General features: G+C 46.3%; 1 protein-coding gene across 5 annotated transcripts in view; it reads left to right on the top strand.

The window, feature by feature from the left end:
- The first annotated feature begins 5,049 nt into the window (after positions 1-5,049).
- SLC4A8 (solute carrier family 4 member 8) overlaps positions 5,050-21,310 on the top strand; it is a 74,730-nt gene continuing 58,469 nt past the window's right edge. For 2 of the 5 annotated variants that reach the window (XM_025458848.3, XM_035707260.2), the window contains exons 1-2: positions 5,050-5,238; positions 18,414-18,495. In XM_025458848.3, the coding sequence (XP_025314633.1) occupies positions 5,194-5,238; positions 18,414-18,495 (127 nt within the window). In that variant the 5' untranslated portion in view covers positions 5,050-5,193. Of the gene's footprint in view, positions 5,239-5,440; positions 5,648-18,413; positions 18,496-21,310 lie in introns of those variants that run through there. The other 3 variants (XM_025458849.3, XM_025458850.3, XM_025458851.3) reach the window with 2 other exon arrangements.

Genomic DNA, 21,310 nt, shown 5'->3' with positions numbered 1-21,310 from the left:
ACTTTGCTTTTTCCTGCGCATTGTAGGCCTCCTTCTGGGCCAAGCACCCTGTGCAGGCCTCAAGAAGCTCTGCATTCTATTCCACTGTTTTTTCTGCTTTCTTTAGAACAAATAATCATTGTGAGGCCGTGTCCTCAGCCGAATATCCTCCTTCCAGCTCCTCTAGAGCCTGTTTGCTGGCCACATTGAGAGCTGCTTATTTGCACTATTCCAAGCAGCCTAGGAAGCATTAGAGGCTAGAATCCTAGAGCCTGAGGCATGGAGCCAAGGAGCCGGCCTCCTTCGGGAAGGAGAGACCACCACAGTGCTGCCCAGAGGAGAGCCTGTCTTCTGCAGCGCCTCACGTAGTAGCTGCCTCCCGTAGCCTCAGAGACTGGCGCTGTGGCCTCATTTCTTTTGTAATTTGCACAATAGACCAGAAGATGGGGCTCTTGACCTTGGAGTCAAGGGCCAGAGGCTCTGACTTTTTCCACCTTTGAAGAAGAGGAAAATAGAGCCACCAGAGCTCCCAGGGATTCTCTACCTCCTTAGCCCTCTCCCTTCCTCTGTCCGCTGGGGCCTACCCCCATGGCTCAGAGCTATCTTTTTGGGGAGTGGGGAATTCGGGGCACATCTTCCCCTTGAACAGCATCCTTGGCTTCTCCAGAATTACCAGGTTGCCGGAGTCATTCTATCTGACCCCCTGCCCCAGCTTCACCTCCTGTAACCCACCAGGCCCAGATGCTGGCAGGATTGCATGGTGGCCAAGAACTCGAGTCAGACAGACTCATCCTTGATTCACCTCCTCAGAGGTGAATAAACCTCTCACCGATGATCACCCCATCTAAAGGAGCTCACCCCACCCCCCATGCCAATTACCCTCTATCACATGACCTTGCTATTGACTTCTTAGCAGCCATCATAATCTGTTGTCTGTTTACTTACTTACTGTCTCCCCACTAGACTGTAAGGCCCAACAGGGCAAGACCCTGTTTGTTGTGTTTTTTGTTTGTTTTAGAGAGAGAGAGAGAGAGACAGAGACAGAGACAGACAGAGATAGTGAGAGGACAGCGGGGAGGAGAGGGAAAAGCAGACTCCTCACTGAGCAGGGAGCTTGATGACCTGGGGCTTGATCCCAGGACCCCAGGATCATGACCTGAGTTGAAGACAGATATTTAATTGACTGAGCCATCCAGGTGCCCCAAGAGCCTGTTTTATTGTTCTTTCCCAGACATATAACATGGGCCTGAACACAAAGGTCCTTGGGAAATGTATTTTGAATTAATAAATGACCAAAGCCCAGTTTCATAATTGCCTGACCTGAAGAAAGCTGCTAAACTTCCCTAAGCCCCAGTTTTCTTACCAGTGAAATGGAGATATAATAGAGATATTATAAATATCACATAACACAATGCATTTATACAACAAAGCCTGGGTCCTGGGTCCTGGTACATGGAAGCATTCTCCAAAACTTTCAGCAGTCTTACTTTCTGTCCTGGAGAAAAGTAAAGTCTGAATTAATTGGGTGGCTCTTCATAATTTAGCCATAGTTGGTTTTTGTTTTTGTTCTTTAGAGAGAGCCATAGAGTGTGCTTGGAGGGTGCGGGGAGGAGTGGGGGAGAGGGAAAAGGGCAAAGGGAATCCTAAGCAGGGTCTATGCCCAGCCCGGAGCCAACAGGGGGAGGGGGAGGAGGGAGGGTCTGTCTCAAAACCCTGAGATCATGACCTGAGCCAAAATCAAGAGTCCAATGCTTGACGTTAAGGGACTGAGCTACCCAGGCAATCCTGTTTGGTTTTTTAGACCACAATTTGTACTTCCTACTGTTCTCTCTGACTTTTTGCTTTGGCTCAAATCATGACTTACTCTGAATGGGCCACATAGATTCCTATTTTTTTTTTTTTTTAAGATTTATTTTGGAGAGAGTGCCCACAAACACGAGTGAGGGGAGGGGCAGAGGGAAAGTTCTGTGTTGATAGCTCAGTTCCTGAGCATGGAGCCCAACACAGGGCTCAATCCCATATCATGAGATCATGACCTGAGCTGAAACCAAGAGTTGGGCACTCAACAGACTGCTCCACCCAGGCACCCCCATTCCTATTATTAAGTCTTTGTCCAGTAGTCGAGATGCTTGCTCTCCTTACCTTGGCTCAATTATTTTCAGATTTAGCTCTAACCCATGTCCTCTGTGTCATGTTCCTGAAGTGTCCCAAGTCATAAAGATCATTTCCTCTTCTGAATTTTTATAATCTTTGTTGTCTACATTACTCATATGGCTCTTATTCTATGTTTTATTATCTTGTCATCATATTCACATGTTTTCTGTTTCCCTGATGAGACTATAAGCCCTTTGGAGATACATATTTTATTTTATTTATTTATTTTAAAGATTTTATTTATTTATTCATGAGAGACAGAGAGAGAGAGAGAGGCAGAGGGAGGAGCAGGCTTCACACAGGAAGCCCGATGCGGGACTTGATCCCAGGACTCCAGGATCAGGCCCTGGGCCGAAGGCAGGTGCTAAACTGCTGAGCCACCCAGGGATCCCCATGTATTGTATTTTAAATGTCTGCATCTTCAGTGCCATTTAGGCCTGTACTTAGTAGGTGTTGAATATGTTTTTGATTGAATTAAAAGCACATATATTTATTGAGTACTTTCTATATGCCCAGCATTCTTTGATGCTCTGTGGAGTACAGAAGGACATAAAAAAATTATCTTTTTTTATTAATTTTTTTTAAATTTATTTATGATAGTCACACACACACACACACAGACGCAGAGACACAGGCAGAGGGAGAAGCAGGCTCCATGCACCGGGAGCCCGACGTGGGATTCGATCCTGGGTCTCCAGGATTGCGCCCTGGGCCAAAGGCAGGCGCTAAACCGCTGCGCCACCCAGGGATCCCCCATAAAAAATTATCTTAAAAAAACTTACAATATTATATAGTAAGGTAAAAACATATAAGTGAAGTACTTAAATAACCATAGCATGGTAACTGTCATAAGAAAGGTATGGAGTCCTGTGAGGCTTCAGAGAAGGGAGAGACGATATCTCTAAGAGGTGTTGGAGTGGGATAAAGAAAGGTTTCTTGGAAGAGATAACCTTTGAGATTGACTTTGGAAGATGGTTAAGATTTTGATGGGCAGGGGCACCCGGGTGGCTCAGGGGTTGAGCGTCTGGTTGTGATCCCTGGGTCCCGGGATAGAGCCTTGCAGCAGGCTCCCCGTGGGCTTAGAAACAGGACCAGGGGCCTTAGATCAGAAATATGGCTCTGCCCCAGGGACACTGAAGCACAACCTTGTTTCAAATGTCAGGGCCAATGCAAGTTGTGCTAGGCAGGGGTTGAAATGTAACATGTACCCGACTATTATGTTCTCCAAACGTAATTTCTTTTGAGGCCAACAATCCTTTGGACCGTTTTTTCCCCCTCTAATAATATGGACTCACCTACAGGCTTTTGTGATACTGCATGTAAAGCAAAAGGCCCCTTGCCTCCTCTTGGGAACGGAAGATTGGTTGGATTGTGGCCAGCATCTCTTTGCTTTCAAGTCCAAATCAAATTGAATGCATTACTCATGATTTTCTAACCTTGCCTTAGATCAGTAGTTCTGTTGTTAGATAATAATTTGCCTTAGATCATTTCTCGGAAAAGTTGGAAGCGTTCTTGCAGAATGATTTCAGCCATCAACCTGGGCTCAACTCTTGTGACTTCTCTGCCAGCCTAAGACCCAGGGAGAAGACCTAAGAGGTAGTGAGCCTTGGAGGGGGCCTGACACTGCCCGCCCACTTCTCTTCAACGCCCTCTTCATCTGGCCACTAGTTCCGAGTTTCACGAGTAATTTTAGAAGGCCGGTCCCCTCCTCCTCAGGTACTTCCCTCTGCAATCCCCGGGGCCTGACCTAAGTCATAACATCAGAGTGACACAAAAGCGACACTTTCCCAGTTTTCGAGGGTCAGGTGCGGCCGCAAATAGCACGAGATTTTCAATTTCTAGCGAGCAGTCGGGAGGACCTTTAAGCCCAGAGGCCCCCGAAGGGAGGGCGGCGGTTTCCCGGGCAACCGGGCCCGGAGCGGTAGGCTCCCCGGGCTCCCTCCTCCGCCGCCTCCCCCTCCCCCCTCCCCTAGCCCGGGTACCGCCGCCTCCCCCTCCCCCCTCCCCTAGCCCGGGTACCGCCGCCCCCCCTCCCCTCCCCTCCCCTCCCCTCCCCTCTCCTCCTCCCGCGGCCCCTCCCGGGCAGCCCCCTCCAGGTAGCCCAGGTACCGCCCCCCTCCCCATCCCTCCCCCCGTCCCCCTCCCGACAGCCCGGGTCCCGCCAGCCGCCCCCCCTCCCCGGCGTCCCTCTCCCCCCTCCCCCTCCCGGTAGCCCGGGTCCTGTCGCCCCCCTCCCCTCCTCCCGCCCGACCCTCCCGGTAGCCTGGGCCCCCACCCCGGTCTCCCTCTCCACCGCCCCCCTTCCCGGTAGCCCGGGTCCCCCCTCCCTGCCCGTCTCCCCCCTTCCCCCCCCCCGCCTCCCCCTCCCGGTAGCCCGGGTCCCCCCTCCCTCCCCGCCTCCCGCCTCCCCCCCTCCCGCATCCCCCTCCCGGTAGCCCGGGTCCCCCCTCCCTCCCCGCCTCCCCCCTCCCCCCCTCCCGCATCCCCCTCCCGGTAGCCCGTCTCCCCCCTCCCTCCCCACCTTCCCCCTTCCCCCCCCCCCCGCCTCCCCCTCCCGGTAGCCCGGGTCCCCCCTCCCTCCCCGCCTCCCCCCCCCCTCCCGCATCCCCCTCCCGGTAGCCCGTCTCCCCCCTCCCTCCCCACCTCCCCCCTTCCCCCCCCCCCGCCTCCCCCTCCCGGTAGCCCGGGTCCCCCCTCCCTCCCCGCCTCCCCCCTCCCCCCCTCCCGCATCCCCCTCCCGGTAGCCCGGGTCCCCCCTCCCTCCCCACCTCCCCCCTTCCCCCCCCCGCCTCCCCCTCCCCCCTCCCGGGAGCCCGGGTCCCGCCCCCCCTCCCCCCTCCCGGGAGCCCCGGTCCGCCGGCGGCGTCCTCCCGAGCTCCGCGCGCTCATTGGCCGCCCAGGCCGCGCGCCCATTGGCTGCGGCGAGGCCTCCGGGCCGGCGGCAATGGAGGCGGCGGCGGTGGATGGGTGACGGCCGGCTCGGAGGCGACGGGAGCGCGCGGGCTGCTGCCTCTGGGCCCCGAGCCCCGGAGCCCCGGCCGCCCCGACCGCCGCCCCGCCATGCCCGCGGGCAGCGGCGAGCCCGACGGCGTCCTCCGCTACCAGGTAGGGCCCGCCCCGCGCCCGGCCCCCGCCCGCCCCCCGCGCGCCCCGCCCGGCCCGCGGCGCCCCGAGACCCAGGCCGGGCCCGCGCGGGACAGCAGGGGGCGCCCCGGGCGGCGGGGGCGGGCGCGGGCCGCGACCGGGTGACCTTGGGCGGGAGCGGGAGCCGGAGCGGGAGCCGGAGCCGGAGCCTCGCTGCACCCGAGGCGGGCGGGGACCTCCGTTCCCCTCGGGCGCCCCCCCCCCAGGGACGGGGACAGGTGGCCGCGGACCGGGCTCCCGGGGGGCAGGTCTCCTCTTTGTTGTTTTCATTTCTGGAGACCTCTGGTTCCTCCAGTGGCTGCGAGAAAGAGCTGGAAAGAGCGGAGGCTGGACCAGACCCCTCAGTGTGCTCGGGCTTGCGACCGCCTCGGTTGGTTCCATCGGCGACAGCTGACAACCTGGGGGGGCGGGTCAGGGAGGTCAGGAACAGGTGTTCAGTTAAGGGAGTAAGTGGTGACCCAGCCGTTGGGGTGGCGGGTGGCAGGTGGCAGGAAGAGCCCTGGACTAGGGGTCAGGGACCGCAAGGCTCAAATCCTGCACCTGCCGCCACCGCCTTGCGACCTTGAGGAAGTCGCTTGCCTCCTTGAGCCTCAGTTTCTCCATCTAGTAAAATGGGGATGGGGATAGCGGCCTTGCCCACCTCACAGGGTTGCCCTGAAGGCTAAGCGAGGTGCTATTTGTGGGAGGCTTTACTGTGTGACAACAGCTCATTGAACTCTCACTCCCCCCTTTTCCTGTGCAGTCAGGTGGTCCAGTTAACTGCTCTGGAAAGAGATCGAAGGGAGAAGGTCAAGCCAGAAGTGGAGGGCTGGGAGGAGGACTATGGGACTTCCCAGGAAGGATGATGGGCCTTGGAAACAAGGGCCATGTTGATGTCAGCGATTGCTTGTGTAGGGAGGCAGGGGAAGCATTCCAAGTTTGTAGCAAAATGGGCATCAGACACTGACTCTCTTCTTGCTGGCAATGGTTTGCCACTAGAAGATCCATGATTCCTCGTTTGTTTGCTCCATCAAAAAATGATGAAAACCATATCTAAGATTTTGGAAGATCTTTCCGTATCTGATCCTCCCAAGGCCCGCTGAGTGTATTCAATGTATGTTGGGGATATACAGCAGTGAGCAAAAATAGGCAATGTTCTTGCCCCCCCCCCCCCCAGAACTCCTTGTCTCGGAGGGTGGGGAGAAATAACTATTTTTAATCAAATAATCACACAAATAAATGTATTATTTGGAACCATGAAGAGTGTTTCGAAAGAAGGATAAGCAGTGCTCTGAGTGGTTCCAGCCTTGGTCCTAGATGAGAGGAGAGTTTGCCAAGGAAGAGAATTAAGGATCTAAAGGCTAAAATGTCAACTGAGGGAGGAGGGAGAGCAAAGGACATTGGAGACAAAGACAATAGCAGAAAGGAGCACATCTAGGTAGAGGGCCTGAAAGGCGGCCAGTGTGGCTGGAGCCACAGGGAGCTATGGGGGGAGTGGTGTGAGATGCACTCTGGGGTCGTTATGGGCCATCCTGAGAAAGTTGGGATTTATTTGAAGAACGAGGGGAAGCCACCAAAGGGGTTTAGAGAGGGAGGGGAAGGAAGAGAGAGAGTGTGAGAGAGAGCACAAGTGCATGAGAGTTGGGGGGGGGGGTAGTATGAGAGAGCAAGTGCCAATGAGATCATGATCAGGTTCTCCTAGTGAAAGATTTCTCCGGCTCCAGTGGGGAGACTAGAATAGGCTGGAACGAGTGTGAGGAGACAGTGTCCTTAACATGCAGAACGTGTACCAGTTGTATTGTCAAGATCGGAATAACCCATAAACTTCTGTTAGTGCTCCGTGAACGTGATAATGCCTGAGTGCTTCTGGGGTGGAATCAAAAATAATGATCTCCTTCACATCTAGTTCGTGTAACTTTCATGGTGGTGGGGTGAGGAGAGGAAAAGGAATAGAGCAGAAGCTGTAGGACCTCTTGAAGGCTGAGTCAGGTGATGGGCAGACGGGTACCTGAGATCTAGGGAGGAAAAGAAATGAGGGCAGGAGGAGGAAAGGAAATAGGGATGACTTGGGGGACACACAGTCAACCGACTGAAGTTTACCGATGAGGCCTCCTATGTGCAGCTGGGTTGTGTGTGTGTGTGTTTGTTGCAGGGGATGGACCTTGCAAAGCCAGGAGATTGTGTAACTTGATATAAACAGAGATTCTAGGCATCACGTCTAAATATATTAAGTCTAGGCTGTTTTCTCTGGTTTTGACTACTCTACTCGCGTCCTACACTCTCCTCTGCTTTCTCTCTTGCTTCTATTTTTTTTTTAAATAAGATTTTATTTATTTATCCATGAGAGGCAGAGACACAGGCAGAGGCAGAAGCAGGCTCCATGCCGGGAGCCCGATGCGGGACTCGATCCCGGGACCCCGGGGTCACGCTCTGGGCCGAAGGCAGACGCTAACTGCTGAGCCCCCCAGGCGTCCCTCTCTCTCGCTTCTACTGTCCACTTTCCAACCCGGCAGCCAGAGAGAGCTTTTAAAAACACAGGTCACGCCCGTTCCTATCTTGAGACCCTTCCGAGGCTTCCCAGCGCGGGCGAGAATGAGATCCAAGCTCCTCAGCGCGGCCCACCGAGCTTCAGGCCTCTCGTCCTGCACCTCTGCTGTGGGTTTCTTTCTGTGTCTTCAATATGGCAAGCTCCTGCTGCTTCAGGACCTTTGTTCTTGTTCTCTCTGCCTAGGACATGATTCTCTCCAGGCTCTTTGTGACTCAGCTCAAGTGTTGCCTCCTCAGAGTGGCTTCCCCTCACCTCCACCCGCAGTCACTCTCTCATGTGATCCTGTTGTAGATGGTAACAGCTCTTCTAACTTACCTGAAGTGTTCTTGTTCCATCTCATTATTACCTTTCTGAGTAGAAGCTTCATGGGGGCAAGCGCCAGGCAGGAAGTCTTGTCACGCAGCGCAGTTCCTGGCGTAACACAGGGGCTCAGTTGGGTGAGCGAATGAGTGACTTTCCTGTTTCCTGAGCCGTCGTGCTTCTCCTGAGGAGCTCGTGGTCTTGTCAGGATTAGCACAGAGCATCAGGTGCCCATTGCCTGGTCACACAACAGCTCTCCCTTGTGTGTGGCTGTGCCTTTGCTCAGGTGTTCCAGCTGGGAACTCTTTCCCCTCCTCTTCACCTAGAATATTCCATTTAGCTTTCAAGGTCCGGCTCTGTGTCACTGTCAGAATTCGTCACTCGGTCTTCTCTGCTCACAATGCCCACCAAGAGCTATTACTGTCTCCGGAGTATGTGCCTTTAATCCCTCTGCATGACTGTCGTTTGTGTCTTTGAAACCTAGACCAGTGTGGCTTGGAGTGAGCCCTTAATGAGTGTTTGGGAAGATATATGGCAAGGTGTACAAAGGGTGTTTTGGATTGGGCGGAGACTGGACTGAGGAGGCCAGCTAGGAGCTGTCGGGTAGGATGTCTCAGTGAAGGCCTGCGGTACCCAATTTTGATGAGATCTCTGGAGGTGGTAACTGAAAGCTAAGGAGTCAACGAGCTCTTAAAGGGGCCAGGTGGTAAGGGAGGAAGAAGATCAGAGAGCTTTAGGGAGAGCCTCTAGCTTGGACTGGAACTGAGGACATCTGGTATCTTCAACGTTCTCCTGACCAGCACTTGCAGAACTGAGCAGAAAGAAGTGCTGGAGGAGAAGCCTGGCGTGGTGCAAACCATCAGCACTTGAGCCAAGTGGTGCTGCGAACTACAGGCACGTTGAGGCGTGGTGTCAGTGACGGAGAGGGGAGCAAGTGAGTTTGGGTGGTTACCAAGGCTTTATGTGAATCAAGCCTGCTCAGAATGGAACATTCTACAGAAACCTTTAGAAAACCAAGCCCTGGGAAATGGGTGATAGTTGGGGATGACGGCTGGTGAGAAGACAGTCACGTTCCATACCTTCTGTGGACCTGAGAAAACTCCTTCTGGCCAGGACTTCCCGAAGGAGACCTGAACGCTAGCACCTAATGCCTGGCGTGTGTCCGAGCCCAGTAAACATTTGCTGAATGGGACTGAATGAAAGTATCAACCATAGCAGTTTCTCCTCTGCTACGCTCCAGTGTACAATGCTTATTCCTCCACCGTCTCCCAACACACACTAGGTGTTCTTTTCCCGTGTGTGTGTGTGTGGGGGGGGTGGGGGTGGGGGGGAACTGTGAGCATTCTCTGTGCTTGGCTTTACCAACTCTACTGGGGAGCTTCAGTAGGAGAGATGTGGGCTGTCCTGCTAAGCGGAGAATCGGGGTAGTCTGGGGGACCATTCGGGGTGCCAATCTACTTCCTTCAGAATCTGCAGATAATTGCTTTAGCTCAGGTTTGCCTTGGCAGGGTAGACAGGGCTCTCGGTCAAGATTACCACGTACTGATCAGGACGCAGAAAGCAACCATGTTTATCTTAGATCCGCTGCCAGGTAACGGCAACAAATCTTGGATAATGGAGAGGTTGGCTGTTTCACATAAGGTACTAATAAGTTTACTCTGGTCTTGGTAGTTAGGGAACCACATGTGTGATTTAGTGTCTATTACCAGCATAGCACATTACCACAGATTTTGTGACTTAAAACGACACACGTTGATTATCTCCTAGTTCTGTGCGTCTCAAGTCCAACGCAGCTCTCACTGGGCTATATCCAAGTGTGGGCAGGGCTCTAGTTCTTTCTGGAGGCTGTTTCCGTGACTTCTTCAGCTCTGAGGACTTCCTGTATTCCTTGGCTCCTAGGAATGAGAGGGTCTTCCACCCTCCTTCCACCTTTTAGGGATCCTTGTGATTACGTTGAGCCTACCAGATAATCTAGGATAATCTCCTCATTTGAAGTTCAGCTGATTAGCAACCTTACTTCCATTTGCCACCCTAATCAGGAGGCCATTTATTCTCCGTACCACCGCGTACTAACTAGTAATCAGAACACCGAACAGGAGTGACTCCAGGTGAGGTTCAAGAAAAGAATCACCGAGAAACCAGAGCTACTTTGAAATCTGAGGCCCCCTTCAAGGCTGCTAAAGAGTCAGAATAGGAAGCTCACAGGTATTCAGGAGCTCACGGCCACTGAGAGGAGGTCCAGAACAGTTGCACGAGTCCTTGGAGAACCTTTTTTTTCCTGCCAAAGCAGTCTGAATTCAGCGAGGAAGTCAAATTGAGGGCATTAGGCAGATGGGCATGTGTGGGCCGGATTCACTGACAAGGGTGTACAGGGAGCCCAGAACTCAGAGACCTTGCTGGCTGAAGAGGAGGATGGAAGTGAATGAGCTGGAGAACTATTGGAAGTCTGCTCAGTAAAAGGCAAAGTGCAAGTTTCAAGTACCAGGTTCTGGCACACTAAGGATTTAAGATGGTGATACTGTGGATCTCGCGCTGTGGACATTAATGCATGATTAGGTGACCTGGGCTCTCTGAAATAACTGGGTTTTTTGCTTTTGGCAATATTAGCATATATTAAGAATATAGAGAGGCTTGAGTTTGAGTTCCTCCTATCCTACTTAGCTCTTGTGTGATCTTCCTTAGGCTTAATTTAAGATTGCTGTAAGGATTAAGTGGGGTAACAGACGTATAGGAAGTGCTCAGTAAATATTTGTTCCTGATACTGTATCAACTCAGTTTGCTGATCAGAAGCCCTGGAAGTCACTTCTATATTTGTTGTTTTAAAAATGGTTAGATGTAGCTCAATAAATGCTTGACTCTTTCTTGTCTGGGGTGAGGATGGGAGGGTAGAGGGCTATAAGGCTGTTATATACAATTTCTGAAAACATTGATCCTTAGGAAAAGAAGATGAAAGGGGTCTTTGGAGGTGAAAAGCCTGAGACTAACTGTAGGATAGAAGGGGGAGTTGAGTTTGGCAGGTCCACCACCCGCAGGGCCAGAGTGGCGCTGCAGGGGGCATGAGTCAGGGAGAGGGCTCAAGGTGGGCTCCACCCTCTGCTGCCTTCCCCCTCCCCTGCAGCCTCTGAGGCTGCTTCCAGGAGCTGGAGCCATTATGTGAGACTCAGCCCTGCCCCTGCCTTTTAATTTGTCCATTAACTGTAAGTAAGAATCTGGTCTGCTACTCAGGTATAATTCATTCATTTCTCAAGGCTTATAATAAGATGTGCCCTGCAATGTCAGTGTTCTAATGTGTATTTAACCTCCTTAGTTCTTTTTATCTTATCTCATCCTTGAGGTAGGCACCCAAATCAATTCACATTTACATGGTGGGTCGTTGTCAGTGAGCTAGCGGGAAGTACAGAAAAGAGGAGACTTAGAAACACCACCTTGTCTCTAGTTCTTTCTTCTTTCCCTCCCTCCCTTCTTTCCTTTTTCTCCTAAACTTATATAATGAGGTTCTCATGATTCCAGGGTTTTCTGAGTCGCAAGCTTCTCTGAGAATCTGATGAAAGTTATGGACCTGCTCAAGAAAAATGCACACTCACACGCAATCCTGAAGACCATACATGGGAACCCTAGAAATCTATGGATGAGAAATTCTCTCTACCAGAAATAATGATGGTATCAGAGGCAGTAACAGCCAACTGGTGAGGAATCTGCAACAAGCACAGACCCATGAGACTCGATATTCTTTTCATTTTTTAAATAATTTTATTTCTTTATTCAAGAGAGAGAAACAGAGATCATGACAGAGCATGAGTGGGGAGAAGTGGGAGAAACAGACTCCCCACTGAGCAGGGAGCCCGACACAGGTTTGATCCCAGGACTCTGAGATCATGACCTGAGCCGAAGGCAGATGCTCAACCGACTGAGCCATCCCAGGCGCCCCCATTTTTTGTGATTTTTTTTTTTAAATTTTTTTTTAAACTTTTATTTATTTATGATAGGCACACAGTGAGAGAGAGAGAGAGGCAGAGACACAGGCAGAGGGAGAAGCAGGCTCCATGCACCGGGAGCCCGACGTGGGATTCGATCCCGGGTCTCCAGGACCGCGCCCTGGGCCAAAGGCAGGCGCCAAACCGCTGCGCCACCCAGGGATCCCCATTTTTTGTGATTTTAAATAAACTTTGTATATACTTGAAATTTATGGAACATTTCAAGCAGATAGCAAAGTAAGTCATCATGTACCCATGACCTGGCTTGTTTCATTATGTCCCCACCCATTCTCCGAATCCCAGACATCATATCATTTCATCAGTAAAAACTTCAGTATGTGTCACCAAAGATTAAGGACTCTTTTAAATGACATAACTACCATATCGCAATATTATTGTTATTTTTAAAAATTAACAATAACTCCTTAATATAATCAAACATCCATTTAGTTGTTTAAATTTATGTCAGTGTCTTATAATTTTTCAAATAGTTGGTTTATTTGAACAGGGATCCAAATGAGGGCCACACATTCACATTCAAGCCTGACATTTCAAATGCTTTGGCTAATGGTATTTGACAGTGGCTCTGTTTTCTTTGGCAAGACAAAGAAAGTGGATGAACAATTCAGTGAATTTCGGCTGTGGTTAACTAATTTCAGTTAAAGAAACAAGTTGATTTTTCAACCTGAGTATTTCGGATGATTGGCCTTGCTCTCCATATTTTGTTTTTATAGTTCTTAGAGTCATAAAATCAATGATCCCACTCTTCCCTTACCCCCTTCCTCCAGATTTCTGCTGTGTTCTATGCTGTGCTGGGTATCTGTGGAGAGTGCTAAGCATTATTAACGCATGGGTCGCTGTCCTTTGGATATTACAAACCTATGGAGAACCCAACATGAAAAATCACTCATAAAACAAACAACAAACCAAAACTCATATATATACATATATATGAAGTTTTATGGGAAAATATATGATCATGTGATAGAGTTCAGAACCCTAATAAATATTTATTCATCACAATTTTTAGATACTTACACAAACCGGACATTATACTAGCTGCTAGGTACATAGTGGTGAACATAGGCACAGAACCTCCCCTCTGGGACTTACAAGAGTGCAAACTACTTACAGTGTTAAGCTACTATATTGGGCTCTAAGAACATAAAGATGATAAATTGTGGCTGCTACCACAGGAAATCCATGATCTAAAGGATAAGCTAGATTAACAAATAATGAATCTAAAATAAAGACAAGTTTTTCTGCCTAAATGTTATTCTTTTACTTTATATGAGTCTTTCCATTGATGGTAAAGATATTTTTGAAGATTTTGGATAATTTTAAATAATTATAAAATGTGAAAAAATAACATTTCTAAGTTAATATATTATTTTACATATCTGTAATCTTTCAGTTATCTGTAAATAGTTCTGTGTGTATCACTCTGAAAGATACGAATTCTTTTTTTTAATTCAAAAATTTAATTTCAGTATAGTTAATGTACGTTTTATTAGTTTTAGGTTTATAATATAGTGATTCAACAATTCCATACAAAAAAGATAAGAATTCTATAAAAAATAAGCACAGTATCACATGAGGAAAACATAGCAGTTTCTTTAATATAATAAAAGATCTAGTCAATATTCAAATTTCTGATTGTCTCAGTTATTAAAAAAAAAACTAAAAAATATTTCAGTTTATTTGAATCAGGATTCAGATAGAGTCCACACATTGAAATTGATTTGTCATCTCTTTTAAATTTCTGCTTTCACCTTCTCTCTCTTACTCTCTCTCTTTCTTTTATTGCAATTATTTATTTTAAAAAAGGGGCAGGCGCAGGCGAGGATTTGTTCTATAGTTTTCCAGAGTTTGGATTTTGTTGATTGTATTCTCCTGCTGGTGTTTTTCCATGGAACTCTGTTTCACTGTATTGTCAGTAAATTGGTATTTGGATTTAGAGGCTTGATCAGATTCAGGGACAATTTATTTGTTAAGATTACCTAATGGGTGGTGATATGGCCTCCCATTAGGAGACATAGAATGTCTGGTTGTTCCTCTTTGTGATGTTAGTGGCTGTTGAAAATCAATGCAGTCCATTAGGGATTGCAAAATGGTGATGTCCTAATTCTAACATTCTTTTTAAATTTATTCTTTCCTATAATAAGAAACTTCTCTCATTTCTTCTATGTTATTACTCTATGGTGCAATTTATATAGGAGAGCCAGGATAAATTTTTGACAGTTTTCAACATAATGAGTTGGCTTGTTAGCATTATCCTCCAGTGGTAACCAATTAATTTTTAGAGTGACATTGTGAACTCATGGATTTCAACATATTTGATATATTTAATCTTTTGCAATTACTACTTTTGTTGATACTCAAATTATCCTAAAAAGCATGGGATCTCTTTAAGTTGACTCCTGAGTCCTTTTGACACAACCCTCGTTGTCTGTGGGTACCTCTTAGTAGAAAATGGCATTTTCAGAGACCACAATCTCGGTGCTAAGAATGCTCATTGCTTTTGGCTGATCATTTTTTTTTAGGCTTTTTGAGTGGACAGAGCTAGAAAATGCAAATTTAGAAGTTTAAAGACATTTAAAGATTAAAATATATGTTTTTATTGACACATTTGATTCAAATTCAGGACTACATGTTTTCTTTTCTTTTTTCTTTTTTAAAGATTTTTATTTATGTATTCATCAGAGACACAGAAAGAGAGGCAGAGACACAGGCAGAGGGAGAAGCAGGCTCCCTGTGGGGAGCCCGTTGCAGGACTTGATCCCAGGACCCCTAGATCATGCCCTGAGCCAAAGGCAGATGCTCAACTGCTGAGCCACCCAGGTGCTCCAGGACTACATGGTTTTTACTTAACTTCTATCTTAGGACTGTATTTTTACCCCTGCAGAGAATGCCAGTTTTCAGTGACATTGAGAGTGACAGAACAAGTTTACATAATCACTCATTTGTTTATCTCACAATGCACAGCAGTCTTAGAGTGATAGCACCAACTCTACCACCAGTAGGTAACTAAAAAGCAGTTTAAGATCTTCTGAAATTCTTTTCATCTTTAGGGTATATGCCCCTATGGATGTTCAGTCAATTTATTATATCTTAACGTTACTTGGAATAATTTCTCTTGGAATAGTTATACCATCAATTTGTCATTTGCTTTCATTTCGTTTCTCATTTCTGGGAATTGATTTTATTTTATTTTTTAAGATTTTATTTATTTATTTGACAGAGAGGCAGAGAGAGAGCGAGAGCGAGAGAGAGAGAGAGAGAGAGGGAGCACAAGCAGGGGGAGCACCAGACAGAGGGAGAGGGAGAAGCAGACTCCTCACTGAGCAGGGAGTCTGATGCGGCTCCATCCCAGGGCCTTGGGACCATGACCTGAGGCAGGCACTTACCTGACTGAGCCACCCAGGTGCCCTTGGGAATTGCTTTAAAAATTTTTAGTTTTGTTTTAAAATTATGTATGATATTTATAAAATCAGGTATATTCAAAGATATCTTTTTTTTTTTTTTTTTTTTTTTTTGTCCTTGTCTCCTAGTCTGCCCTAAATCCTCACTCCTCTGTAGGTAACTATTCAAAACAATTGTTCATGGCTTATTCTTCCTTGATATGTTTTTAAGTATAAGCAGATGCTTATGTTGTAACATACATATATATATATATACCCATATATATGCTATATAATATATATGTAAAAGAAAAAAGGTATCAAAAATATATGTTTATTTTAAAGTAGGATCTATGCCCAACATGGGACTTCAACTCATGACCCCATGATCAAGAGTTCCATGCTCTACCAACTGAGCTAGCCAGGTGCTCCCAACACCCTTTTCTTTGATAAAAGTTAGCAAATTATAGCAATTTTCTCTACCTTGCTTTTTATTTTTTTATTTTTTTTATTATTATTATTTTTTTAAATATTTATTTATTCATGAGAAACACAGGCAAAGACACAGGCAGAGGGAGAAGCAGGCTGCATGAGGGGAGCCCGACATGGGACTCGATCCCAGGTCTCCAGGATCAGGCCCTGGACTGAAGGCAGCACTAAACCACTGAGCCACCCGGGCTGCCCTACCTTGCTTTTTAAACGATATTATATCTTGAAGATTATTCCATAGTAGTAAATAATATGTAATTTTAAATATCTATGAACTAAATTCATAAATAAAATACTATAAATATTGGAAGCAACCCAAATGTCATCAATAGATGATAAAGAAGATAAAATACACACACACACACACACACACACACACACAGAGGACTGTTACTCAGCCATAAAAAAGAATGAAGTCTTGCTGTTTGCAACAACATGGATAGACTTGGGAGGTATCATGCTAAGTGAAACAAGTCAGAGAAAGAAAAATACCATATGATATCACTCATATGTAGAATTTAAGAAACAAAACAAATGAACAGTTAAAAGAGACAAACAAAAAACATCAGACTCTTAAATACGGAAACAAATTGGTGGTTGCCAAGAGGATGGGTGAAAAAGATAAAGAGACTTAAGAATACACTTACCTTGATGAGCACTGGGTAATGTGTGGAAGTTTTGAATCATATTATACACTTGAAGCTAATTTAACATGTATGTTAATTATACTTGAATAAAAAAAAGAAATAGAAATATACTTGAATTAAAAAAAGAGTAGCATATCTATGTAGACATTTGACTTTCATCTACTTACTTAAAAATTGGTTTATTCAAGTTGCCCTCAAAAATTTTTTTGAGTCTTCTCATTAGGAAAATGGATTGCTTTACATTCAGGGTTGCCTTATTTGGGGACATAGATAATAACTGAAAAGGAAAAAAGAGTAAAATTAGGGCAGTAATCTGGAGATTTGAGCAGGATCTAGAAGGTGGTCAGGATTTAGTGAAGAGTTGGGGATGGGGTGGGGCACATTAGATGACAGAACATGTGAACAAAGGCATGAAAGCGTGAATGTGCACAGTGCCCATGAGATCGGTGAACTTGACTGCAGGTTTGATAAGAGAAATAGATTGGCAGGAAAATCAGTTCAGATTTTTAAAAAATAATTCAGGGTCTTGATAAGGCAGGTGCCATTATATTCATTATTTTAACAAAGAATTATTAAGTCCCTACTACGTGAAAAGTCTGTGTAGGATGCTGGGGAAACATTGGTGAGGAAGACAGACAAGGGTCCTTCGCTTGAGCAGAGACATTTCATTATGAAGGAGAAGTACAGTGTGCTATGAGGGCATATAAATGGAAGGACCTAGCTTGGTTCAGATGAGGCTAGTCAAGGAAGTCTTTCAAGGAAGTGCATTGAGGCTGAGATCTGTAGGATGAATAAGTACGGGCTGCTGGTGGTGGAGGTGAGCAGGGAGAGGGTGATAGTTCTAGGGAGAGGGAGCAACACTCAAGGAAGAAAGTAAGTGTGGTTCCAGAACTGAAAACATGTCCAGTATGACTGAAGGAGCTGGAGAGTGCCCTAGAGTAGATGAGACATGAGAGTGGATTCAAGAGAAATTGCAAAAGAAGACTCAATAAGGGAGAAAATGATCTCCCCAACGGCATGTGATGGGCACTCAATATACATGGAATGGATAAATAAATACACTTGAGATTTCAAACGTGGACTAAGGAATGATGGTGCCAGGGTAAGCATAAGTAAATGAGCACAGAGTGCTAGTTTTGGAAAGATTAGTTTGGTTTTAGGCACATGGATCTTGCGGTTCCCATCTCAATAGTTTATCAAATACTGAGTCAATAGTTTCAATAGTTTCAGGCTACTGTTGAAGTTTTAGACTCAAGTGAGGGAAACAAAAGGTAGAGTGCTCTTGCTTGGGAATTATGGTTAGAGGAAGAAGGTGAGCCTTTGGTTGAGAGAGGGGAGACTTGATCAGAGGAAAAAGATGGAGAATTTCAAGGACAAGAGGCTGAAATACCGTAGAGGTTGAGGAGACCAATTTACACTAAATGAAGTGATGTGGTTGGCACCACTTACAAAATGCAGATGTATTATCCATTTGTACAGGTGGAGGGGGGAGTTGGAAAAGGCATGAGATCTGCAGTCACAAGACCTGAGTTCAGTCCTACCTCTGCCTTTTACCACATTAGTGCCCTTGAGCAATAATTACTTCATTTTCTCTGAGTCTCAGGTTGCTAAAATGAGAAAGAGTGGCTGTCATGTTTGTGTCCCAAAGTTAATGTGAAGTTCAATGAAAAACATATGTAAGCCATTGTATTTGCTCCCCCAAGGGTTGCCCAAAGGGTCTGGCATACATGTGCAACTTAAATGAATGTTTGAATGAATGACTTTATATTACTGGGGCTACTTAATTATGTTTCAACAGAGACCAGATGAAGAAGCTGTGGTGGATCAGGGTGGGACCAGTACAATTCTCAACATTCACTATGAGAAAGAGGAGTTGGAAGGTAAGAACTGTGGTTTTGTGTGCGTGACCGGGGAGAATTATTGAGAGCAGACTGGTATGGGAGGAGAGCTTTGCCATCGGAAGGCCTGAGTTGGAGCCCTCTCTTTCTTACTAGCTGTAGGACCTTGGGGGAAAATCAATTCATTCCCCGTAGGCTCTATGTCCTTATCTGTTAAATAAAAGTAGGGATATTAATGCAGAGAACAAACTGGTGGTTGCCAGAGGGATGGGAGGTGGAGAGGAAGCAATGGGTGAAATAGATAAAGGGGATTAAGAGATACAGACTTCCAGTTATAAAATAAATAAGTTGTGGAGATGAGAAGTATGGCATAGGGAATATAGTCAATAATATTGTAATAATGTTGTTTGGTGACAGATGGGGACTACACTTACTGTGACGAGCGCTGAGTAATGCATAGAATTGTTAAATCATCATGTTGTACGCGTAAAATGAACACAGCACAGTACGTTAGTTATAATTCAATGTAAAAAGTGGAGATATTAATACCTCACTCTTAGGATCTAATACCATGTGAGACAATGCTTTGGGTACTATAAAGTCCGGCATAAATATTAATAAATGATCTATTCCTTGAGAATGTAGAGTACTCAGATCAGTTTGTCAATTCTTGACAACTGCCTACAAATATAAATGTAAATTTATACACAATTTTAAAAGGAAATAAAATACAAATAGTTTTTAAGATCAGATTTGTTATATTCAGTTTGTTATATTGTTCAGTTTGTTATATTATTCAGTTTACCTAATCTCCGATATTTGCTCTTCCCATTCTAATTATACCCATTCCTGCCTGGTGTTTTCATCTAAACAAGACAAGAGAAAACACACACACCTGTAACGTATTCTTTAGGAATTCGTAGCACAGAGCTGTATTTTAAAAACACCCAGCGAAAGTGGAAGGGAAAGAAGAGTCATTTTTATTGATATGCTCTGTGTAGTTTCCCTTGACCTTCTTTTCCCCTGTCCAACCCTTAGTTCCAGCACATTGGTGCTGTCCTTCTGGTTTCCTGATAAGTGGCGATGCTCAGTTTTATTAGACAAAGGCTCGTGTCCAGTATAGCTTTAATGAGAACCCACATTTGGCTCAAAAGCCTTTGTGAAATCTCTGCAGCATCCCCTGCAATGGCTATGATACAGCAACTTTCTAGTGACTGAGACAGCATGTAAAATGTTCTCGCGGTACTGCTTGTTCTCGTGACGTTTTTCATCAAAGTTGTATAATCCCCAGAGCAAACTTGTCCTTTGGATGGGGAGAGTGGAAGCTGTAGAGGCTGATTCAGCCTCTGGGTCTGTTACCATGAGAACTTCTGTGGGTGGCTTCTGGAGGTCAGTGGAGTTTGGATAGATCAAGGTCAAGTTTTCCAAGTTATTCTGACCAGATGGAAGAAGAGCCAGTGTGGGTTTTGACAACTGGGAGAAAGGGAGGAAAGGGTGTGGAGGTGGGAGGCTAACATTTATGGAATGCCCCTTGGGTGTTAGGCATTCGATGAAGCATTTCGAACAAGTTGTCTTTTTCATCTTCGCAGCAGCCCGGGCCGGTAGGTACCATCCCTATTTTACATGTGGAGAAATTGCTCATGGTCATTTAGCCTAATGGCAGGTGAGATTGGGATGGAATTCTGTTCATTCTGTTCCCCCACACTGCCTGCAAGGGAGGACAGTACTCGGCATTAACCACCCAGCCTCAACATCTTGCTCCGTCACATGAACATTTTTATATGCTATAAGCATCATATGAATATTTATCATGTTGCCCTACCCGTCCTTCTCCTCTGATCATCCTGTTGCCTCTCACTGCACCCTGAGGGCACTGTTATTCTCAGTTTAATTGTCTGGGCCTACCAGACCTTTGCCCTCAGCAAGGAGGTAACTAACCACCTATGAACACTCTTGTCTGCTTGGAAGTAGGCCAATGAACATGGGGAAGTTCTCTTGGGTCCTGAGGACTGGGCTCCATCCACAGAGGCCAGCTGAGTAATTGGCAACTGGAGCTTCTTTTCAAGACGGCGTCATCTGTTCTTCATGCACTCACCATTTTGCTATTAAAGAAAGCTATCTATGATGTCATTTGTAGGGGATAGGAAATGATCCTTCATACATAGAGCTTTTTGAAAACTAGAATCTTATTGATGTTAGCCTTTTTTAAATAAAGCACAGTTGGCACATGGAGGACAAATGGTTCCCGCTTCTCAGGCCTGATGTGGTTCTAGGGCAGCTCCAGGGAGGAGAAGAGGGAGAGCTGGGATTTGCTGTAGGCTTGGTCATGTTGGGGGCTCTACCCTGACTCACTGTGAGGGAGGCCCTAGGACTCAGGTGTACCTAGAGTAGTGTCATTTCTTGAAGGGTTGAAATAAAGTCAGTCCCACTTTGATAGAAGACAGAAGTAGATTGTATTCTGATTCAAAGTGTATGCCATGATATAGGGTTCTGTGACTGTAGATAAATCCCTGGCTCTTCCTTCCCCTTTATTCCATACCCTCTGCTCCACATAATGTAACGATCCCCCTTTTCAGAACTACTTCAGAGATTTAGTCTCTGGACATTGTTACAGACTTTTGTAAATGTGGGTCTTTTTGCATAAGTTAATTCCATCAGTAGGAGAAGGTGCATTAAACCATGACATTGCTTCTTTTTATATATGAGAAGCGTCCAAAGCAAGTATTAGAACAGATTTCCCAAGATAAACTCACAAAGAGCAATAGTCCATGATGTACTTCAGTGGACCCTCCCACTCCCAGAAGGACATGGAACGGTTGTTTTAGTTTCAGAAATGGTTTTTTCCATTTTTTTTTTC

The sequence above is a fragment of the Canis lupus genome, chromosome 27, assembly GCF_003254725.2.
Source record: "Canis lupus dingo isolate Sandy chromosome 27, ASM325472v2, whole genome shotgun sequence".
Lineage (NCBI taxonomy): Eukaryota > Metazoa > Chordata > Mammalia > Carnivora > Canidae > Canis > Canis lupus.
The sequence above is the reverse complement of the archived record's forward strand: the minus strand, read 5'-3'. Positions and strand labels throughout refer to the sequence as shown.